Source organism: Centropristis striata, chromosome 20 (genome assembly GCF_030273125.1).
Source record: "Centropristis striata isolate RG_2023a ecotype Rhode Island chromosome 20, C.striata_1.0, whole genome shotgun sequence".
Lineage (NCBI taxonomy): Eukaryota > Metazoa > Chordata > Actinopteri > Perciformes > Serranidae > Centropristis > Centropristis striata.
Window position 1 is genome coordinate 33,404,104 of NC_081536.1, and position 8,895 is coordinate 33,412,998.

At 44.7% G+C, this 8,895-nt stretch overlaps 1 protein-coding gene across 1 annotated transcript; it reads right to left on the reverse strand.

Moving 5' to 3' along the window:
• Positions 1-5,650: 5,650 nt before the first annotated feature.
• Positions 5,651-7,932, reverse strand: LOC131993304 (nuclear factor 7, brain-like). The gene has a single exon (XM_059359151.1). It carries the CDS (start codon positions 7,686-7,688, stop codon positions 6,291-6,293), a length of 1,398 nt encoding a protein of 465 aa, XP_059215134.1. The 5' UTR covers positions 7,689-7,932; the 3' UTR covers positions 5,651-6,290.
• Positions 7,933-8,895: the final 963 nt, after the last annotated feature.

Sequence of the window (8,895 nt, forward strand, 5' to 3'; positions counted from 1 at the left end):
CGGGGGCCCGGGCGCCATCGCCACCTGCAGGACGGGACAGGAAGTGATAGATGTCAGGTTCACGGTGGATTATTTTAGGTTTCTACACTTTAACCTGTGACGAAATACAAAATTTGTATACGACATTTCTTTATTTTTAGATACTTTTTCAAAAAATCAGAAGCTTAAAAATGTGACATGCCTGCAGGAAAACGGATTGATTGTTAGTTTGAAAATAGTCTGAGTTTTAATTTTAATTTATTTGTTAGCTCATAATTCAGTGAGATTCTAATTTATCAGGAAAAAGTTACATATTTATCCTGTGAAGCCTGAACCATTAAATATTAAATTCAATTAATTTGAAGTTTTTATCTTTAAATCTTCTTCTGCACTGAAATATATAATTCCTGCGTGGTAAAAATAAACCTGAATAAATCCTGATATTTATAAAATATTGAAAGGATCCATGTAATAATGATCATTTTCCAGAAATGTACTGTATTATTTTAAATGTTTTTCTTGTTGTTCTACATAAAGTGAAAATGCCATTAAAAAAGTAAATTATTTTTATTAGAAATATTAACCATAAAATAAAAGTTGAAATCTGTAAATAAATAGAATATGACATTATTTTTTTAATCATTTTTTTAAATAGCAGGGTTTAGTGGAAGTGCTAATGCCCTAAAAAATGTTTTAATTACTTTTATTACAAATATTAAGCATAAAATAAAAGTTAAAATCTATAAATGAATATATTGGGAAGTTATTTTTATTTTTTTCACAGTGAAATATATGTAAAAGAAATGAATAAAATAAAAAATACACATATTGCTGAATGCAATAATAATAATAATAATAAAAATGTTAGAAATAAGAAAAAAATGGTAAAAAGTCTGGCAGCAATTTTTTCCAAACGTGTCCCATTATAATAAAGAAAAAAGCAACTTAATTTATTCTGGGGGAAAAATATATTTAAAATACAGATATTTACTGTATATTATTCGTATTTTGAAAGAAATTATCCTGAAATTAACTGTTTCCTGTTATTTGACTTCCTGTTATTTGAAAAACGTACTGTTTTTTACGCTGTTTTTCTTTTCCAGTGTATCTCTGAGTGTGAGAGAAAGTGGACCACATGCTGCATGATATTCTGCTGTTATATAATGAATCATCAGCAGATTAGTTCCTCCTGCCGCCTGTGAGACTTGTCGTTGTTTTAAGGACTTTGCAGAAGTGACATGAAAGTAGAACTAGAGATTAAAGCCCGTCACATCCTCGGACCTCCCTGATCTCCAGCCGGCAGCTCTAATTCCTTCTGAAAAGACTCTAATTAACTCTGAGCTCGTCACAGCTCGTCCACGCTCTTTCTATGAATCACACGGGCAGGAACATCAGCCACACAGCTGGAGCTCACACTCTGAGATTTAATAAAAATATAGAAAACTCCTCTGGACCCTGGTACAGCAGAGCCTCCTACAGCTCAGCTACTTCCTGCACATGAAGCACTTTTAGTCTGATAGAAATCACTTTAAATGTTTGGACTGTTAAAATACTCTAAACCATGGGTCTTAAGTCGCGGCCCGCGGGTCAATTGCGGCCCTCGTGATGATATTTTGTGGCCCCCAGCTTGATACGAAAGTTTAATGTGAGTTTTATATGAATGGCACTTTACCGTGTTGTGTGTGGAAGGTCCCTTTATTTACTTTTTTTGGTAATTTTGTGTCTTTTTAGGGTAATTTTGTGTCTTTTTTGGTAATTCTGTGTCTTTTTTTTTGGTAATTCTGTGTCTTTTTTTTTGGTAATTCTGTGTCTTTTTTAAATAATTTTGTCCATCCATCCATCCATTCTCGTCCGCTTATCCGGGGCCGGGTCGCGGGGGCAGCAGGATAAGCAGGGCATTCCAGGCGTCCCTCTCCCCAGCCACAACGTCCAGCTCCTCCTGGACCCCGAGGCGTTCCCAGGCCAGGAGAGAGATATAATCCCTCCACCGTGTTCTGGGTCTTCCCCGGGGCCTCCTACCAGTTGGACCTGGAACTCCTCTAACAGGAGGCGCCCGGGAGGATCCTTACCAGATGCCCAAACCACCTCAGCTGGCTCCTTTAGAGGAGAAGGAGCAGCGGCTTTACTCCGAGCTCCCTCCGGATGTCTGAGCTCCTCCCCCTATCTCTAAGGCTGAGCCCAGCCACCCTACTGGAACACAGATGGCCTGCATCACTGCTGACGCCGCACCAAACTGCCTGTCAATCTCACGTTCCATTCTACCCTCACTCGTGAACAAGACACCAAGATACTTGAACTCCCTCGCTTGAGGCAGTACCTCTCTCCCCACCCAGAGGGGGCAGTACCTCTCTCCACTCAGAGGGGGCAATCCACCGTTTTCTGGCAGAGAACCATGGCCTCAGACTTGGAGGTGCTGACTCTCATCCCAACCGATTCGCACTCGGCTGCAAACTGCCCCAGTGAGTGCTGGAGGTCCCGGCTTGATGAAGCCAAAAGAACCACGTCACCTGCAAAAAGCAGAGATGCAATTATAAGGCCACCAAACCGGATCCCTTCCTCCCCCCGGCTGCACCTTGAGATCCTGTCCATGAAGACCACGAAGGAGTCAGAGACAAGGGGCAACACTGGTGGAGGCCAACACCCACCAGGAACGTGTTTGACGTTGTGCCGAGTATGCGGACACAGCTCTCACTTTGGTTATATAGGGACCAGATAGCTCGTAGCAACGAGCCCGGTACCCCATATTCCTGCAGTGCCCCCCACAAGACTCCCCGAGGGACACGGTCGTAGGCCTTCTCCAAATCCACAAAACACATGTAGACTGGATGGGCAAACTCCCATGACCCCTCCAGAAGTCTCGAAAGGGTAAAGAGCTGGTCCGTTGTTCCACGGCCAGGACGGAAGCCGCATTGTTCCTCCTGAATCTGAGGTTCGACAATCGGCCGGAGCCTCCTTTCCAGCACCCTGGAGTAGACTTTCCCGGGGAGGCTGAGAAGTGTGATTCCACGGTAATTGGAACACACCCTTTTTAAAAATGGGAACCACCACCCCGGTCTGCCACTCCACTGGCACTGTCCCAGACCTCCACGCAACACTGAAGAGGCGTGTCAGCCATGACAGCCCAACAGTGTCCAGAGCCTTCAGCATCTCAGGGCGAATCTCATCCAACCCTGACGCCTTGCCACTACCTCGGCGACCTCTGCCAGGGATACTGATGAGTCTTCCCCTGAGTCTTCAGAATCTGCCTCCTCTGCGGAGGATGTTTTGGCTGGATAAAGGAGTTCCTCAAAGTGTTCTTTCCACCATCTAAAGACATCCCCAGGTCGGGTCAGCAGGTCTCCTCCCCCGCTGAGCACAGCTTGGGCCAAGCCCTGCTTTCCCTTCCTGAGTCGCCTGACGGTTTTCCAGAACCTCTTTGAGGCCGACCGAAAGTCCTCCTCTCCATGGCCTCCCCGAATTCCTCCCATACCCGAGTTTTTGCTTCAGCAACAGCGGCAGCTGCAGCCCTTCTGGCCAAACGGTACCTGTCTGCTGCTTCCAGAGACCCCTCGGCCAACCAAGACCGAAAGGCCTCCTTCTTCAGCTTGACGGCCTCCCTCACCGCTGGTGTCCACCAGCAGGTTCTTGGGTTGCCACCACGACAGGCACCGACGGCCTTCAGGCCACAGCTCCTACCAGCCCATCAACAATTGAGGCTCTGAACATGTTGAACATGGCCCATTCGGACTCCATGTCCCCAACCTCACTCGGGATGCTGGAGAAATTCTTCCGGAGGTGTGAGTTGAAGACCCTGCAGACTGGGGCCTCCGCTAGACGTTCCCAGTTCACCCTCACTACACTTTTGGGTTTGCCAGGTCTGTCCAGCAGCCTCCCCCACCACCTGATCCAACTCACCACCAGGTGGTGATCAGCTGACAGCTCTGCTCCTCTCTTCACCCAAGTGTCCAAAACATGCGGCTGCAGATCTGATGATACGATAATGAAATTGATCATCGATCTTTGGCCGAGATTGCTCTGGTACCAGGTACACTTATGAACAACTCTATGTTTGAACATGGTGTTCGTTATGGACAATCCGTGACTAGCACAGAAGTTCAATAACAGAACACCACTCGGGTTTAGATCGGGCAGGCCGTTCCTCCCAATCACCTCCTCCAGGTACCATCAGCGTTACCCACGTGAGCGTTGAAGTCTCCCAGAAGAACAATAGAGTCTCCAGGCGGTATCCCTTCCAGGACACCACCCAGAGACTCCAAGAAGGCCGGGTACTCTGAGCTGCTGTTCGGTGCATAAGCACAGACAACAGTCAGAGACCTTCTCCTTGCGACTTGCAGCCGCAAGGAGGCGACCCTCTCGTTCCTCGGGGAGAACTCCAACACAGCGGCACTCAGCTGGTGGCTTGTGAGTATCACCACACCCGCCCGGAGCCTCTCACCCTGGGCAACTCCGGTTCCAGAGCCCACGCTATGTGTGGAGGTGAGCCCAACTATTTATAGTTGGTAACGATCCACCTCCCGCACAAGCTCGGGCTCCTTTCCCGCCAGCGACGTGACGTTCCACGTCCCCAGAGCTACCCGCTGGAGCTGAAGGTCAGCACGCCGAGGTCCCCGCCTTTGCCTGCCGCCCGACTCTCTGCGCACCCGACCCTTATGCCTGACTCTGCGGGTGGTGGGCCCACAGGTCGGCGGGTCCACGTAGTTTCTTCGGGCTGAGCCCGGCCGAGCCCTGTGGACAAAGGCCCGGCCACCAGACGCTCTCCTGCTTGCTCCCCTCCCGGGTCTGGCTCCAGGAGGGGGCCCCGGTTTACCCGTGCTGGGCGAGGTACACTGATTTTTATGGTCCTGCTTCATAAGGTTCTTTGAATGGCTCTTAGTCTGGCCCCTCCCCTGGGACCATTTTGCCTTGGGAGACCCTACCAGGAGCTATTGCTCCCAACAACACAGCTCCCAGGATCACTCAAGCACACAAACCCTTCCACCACGTTAAGGTGGCGATTCTTGGAGGAGTTTATAATTTTGTGTCTTTTTTAAATAATTTTGTGTCTTTTTTGGTAATTCTGTGTCTTTTTTTGGGTAATTTTGTGTTTTTTTTAAAATAATTTTGTGTCTTTTTGGGTTATTCTGTGTCTTTTTGTTTGTGTTAATTTTGTCTTTTTTTGGTAATTTTGTGTCTTTTTAAAAATTATTCTGTGTATTTTTTTTTTTGTAATTTTGTGTATTTTTTGGCCATGTTGTATCTTTTTTTTAGTAATTTTGTGTCTTTTTGGTAATTCTGTGTCTTTTTTGGTAATTTTGATATTGCCTCCAGCGGCCCCCAGGTAATTTGAGTTTGAGGCCCCTGCCCTAAACAGTCTGTGAGCTGCATAAATGGGGTCTGAGTGTAAAGCTGAGACTCTTGTGGATTCAATGAGCCCAAAGTTCTTCATGTTGATGATGTTCGTGAGTGAAACTTGGTGTCAGTGTATAAAATGAGCTGCTGTGACCTCTAGGAGAATCACAGCCTCATGAAACTTTACAACCACTAGAGACAACTAGAGACCCAAATACACAAATCTACTAAATGTCAAAAGTTTATGAAACTAAATCACAGCATGGATTTTCTCTGCTGAAGTCTGAATGTGGGATTACTGGTAATTCACAATAAAAGCCCAATAATGCATGAACACTGCAAATGCCACAAAGTTAATTACTTTAATTACAAATATTAACCAGAACATTGAAAAAAATGCTTAATGGTCTTGAATGTTAAATGAAAGTAAATTCTATGTTAAAATACAAAACATACACATCTTATTGCTGAATGTAAAATTCAGGAAAATTTCAGTTTTCTTACAGTGAAACTTTAAATTTAACGAGAAAGAAAACGAAATAGAAATACTTAAAAAAAAACTAAAAAGTTTGTCAAACACTTAAAGAAAAAACACTTTAGTTATTCTACAGATATATATATTATAAATACAGATATCAACTGTAAATTATCTGTATTTTTAAATGAATTATCAGTAAAATAACTTGTTGTTTTCTGTTATCTGACAACATTTTTTTATATAACACCCTCAAACACCAATAAAAGGAAAAAAAACAATCAATGACAATGAAGTTTTACAGAGAATTCATTTTAAACATTCGATCAATAATCGAACAGGAAAACATGGAGACGCCTGCCAGTCTCAGAGTGATTGACAGCTCTTTGATCTGATGTTACATCATCATGACATCATCATGACATCATTTCCTCACACTGACGGAGAATAAAACACAAGGACAACGTGGTCACATGTTCCTCAAAGACTTCAGAACGATGCTGATCGTCTATTCCTGTTGTCCTGCAGCCACAGAGACCTTCTCTGGTAAAACCTGCAGTGGGGGATCATAATCCTTATTGTTAAAATATGGAAACAGTCTCTCAGTGAAAGTGTGTGTGAAGGTGTGTATGTGTGTGTTAGTATCAGCATCAGAGAACGACAGCGTTGCTCTGTTCCAGTCCAGATTCACTCTGATCCTCTGGAGCTTCTTCTGCACGCTGAGAACAATCGACGGACCTGGTCCTGACTGCATACAGTATATACCTTCACGGAACCCCATTCCCCAAAATCCAGACTTTGGGAGTTCTTTCCTCGGGACAGACTCTGCTAACAGACCCAGTATCCAGCGTGTATTGTCTGCAACCTGGACGTCCCAGCTGTGAGTCCCTGAGTTAAAGCCCTCAGAGCCCAGAACAGAGCAGTGCCAACCAAACCTCTCTGGATTATCAGGAAGCTGCTGTTCCTCTCCTGGTCTCAGACTGGTCAGATCTTCAGACAGGATGAGGTCTGAACTAGCAGTGTTTGGGTCCAGAATGACAGGACAGTAGGAGACCATGTCCTTCATCTTGTTCCAGATGTTGAAGGCCAGGTTGCCCAGGTGTTTGGCCTCGTCTATCAGAGCTCCTGAGGGCAGCTGAGGTTCCTCCAGCAGGAGGCGCTGCTGGACTCTTTCCACTGCAGCCTTGTAGTTGTGCAGGAATGAGACGTGTTCAGCTCTCAGCTGGTCCTCTGTGGCTCTGACTGTGTCTGAAAGAGCTGCTATCTCTCTGCTCAGAGCCTCCATCTTCTCCTTCATCATCTGACTCTTCTGCTCCTCTTCCTCCCTCAGTGCAGCCATCCTGGCCTCCTCTTCCTCTTTTAGAAACTGGTGAAGCTTCTTAAACTGCTCCTTAATCTGCGTCCATGTGCGTCGGGCCTGGACCTTAATGTGTTCTGCTGTTTGATCAAACTTCACTTTAACTTCTTTAAAAACCTTTAACTTCTTCTTTAAAGGCTCCAGAGTTTCCTGAAGTTCCTTCTTGTGTGGTTGTGGTAATTCACTGATGGGTCTGAATTTGTGGTTGGTGTGTTTTTCTGAGTCTCTGCAGACGAGACACACTGGCTGCTGATGGTCCAGACAGAAGAGTTTGAGTTTCTCAGAGTGCAGACTGCAGAGAGCCTCTGAAGCTCTCTGATCTCTCTCCAGTAAGAAACTCTCACACAGGTTCTTTAACGCCAGGTTTGAAGGTGGTTTTCGCTTAGAGGATGTTGTCTTACAAACTGGACAGTCCTTTGCTTGTTTCTCTCTCCACCACCTCTGCAGACAGTCTCTACAGAAGCTGTGGCTACATTTCAGAAGAACAGGATCTTTAAAGATGTCTTGACAAACCGGACAGCGGAGATCGTCCTCTAATCTGGAAGCCATTTATTCTCTGAGTGAAGCTGAAAACACAGCAGACAAACAGCTCAGCCACTCCCTGTTCTCTCAAAGTTACTTTACTTTCCTGTAAAACTGTCCTTCAGTTTGTGGATTCAGCAGCTGGGTGAAGTGGAGCTGTTCCAGTATTCCCAGTAATCTCCTCAAGTCGTCCTCTTTCAGTCAAAGTGGAGTTTTAGTAGTTTTAGTCCGAAGCTGAATCTTCTCGTCCGTCTCTCAGAGAGAGAGTGTGTGTGTGTGTGTGTGTGTGTGTGAATAACAGCCTGTTTCCTGGTATGTCTCGGGTGACTCAGCTGATGGGCGGAGCTTCAACACAACATTTTATCAGGTTGAGTCTCATTCCAAACTGGTGAATAACAGACCTGCAGATATCTGTTCTGTGTTTCCCCACGAGTCTCTTTACAGTCATGCTGTAACATGCAATAAAACATGTTACTGTGTCCTCTTGTGTGTGAATCTTATATATCTCAATGAAAATGTGTTCATAATTAAGCTTCAGAAAGCCAAACATTATGTTCTAAACTCTGACAAACCAACAGTTCTGAGATCAAACACTTGTGCACAAAGTTTTTTTTTTCCTGCTCAAAGTTTAGAAGAGACAGTCAGCACTAAAGAGAGGAGAAGAAGGAGCTGGCAGTGATGGAGGCTGATGTGTTGTGACAGCAGGAAAAACAAATACGTCCACTCAAGGACACACACACACACACACACACGCACACACGCACACACGCACACACACACACACACACACACACACACTAAAACCTAAAAACCAAATAAATAAAGATGAATTTCCCTCATAAGGATCAAAATGTGCAAATCTAGCTTCACATTTTCTTGAAATAAATAAAAAAGCTGCATTATATCCCTGAAGTTTGATGCATTTGCAAGAGAATCTTGTGATGTCTTTTCAAACATTTTCATTTTTAAACCATTTCAATTTGATTAAATTGATTAAATAAATAAATGCATGGCACCATATTTTACTCAATGAACATCATGCTGTATTGAAGAAGACTTGAAACTAACCACTGAGACCATAAACTCATGATGAAAATGTTTAGTGAGGCCGTTAATCACTTTCATACAATCTGACTTCCATCTGCAGCCGGTGGAGTCGCCCCCTGCTGGACGTTAGACAGAATGCAGGTTTAGAGTATTTTTTGCAAAGAAAAGTAACCCTTAAAAAGTGTTA

Excerpts from the sequence above, each read along its gene's own strand:
- LOC131993304 (XM_059359151.1), bottom strand. The coding sequence starts at position 7,688 with ATGGCTTCCAGATTAGAGGACGATCTCCGCTGTCCGGTTTGTCAAGAC.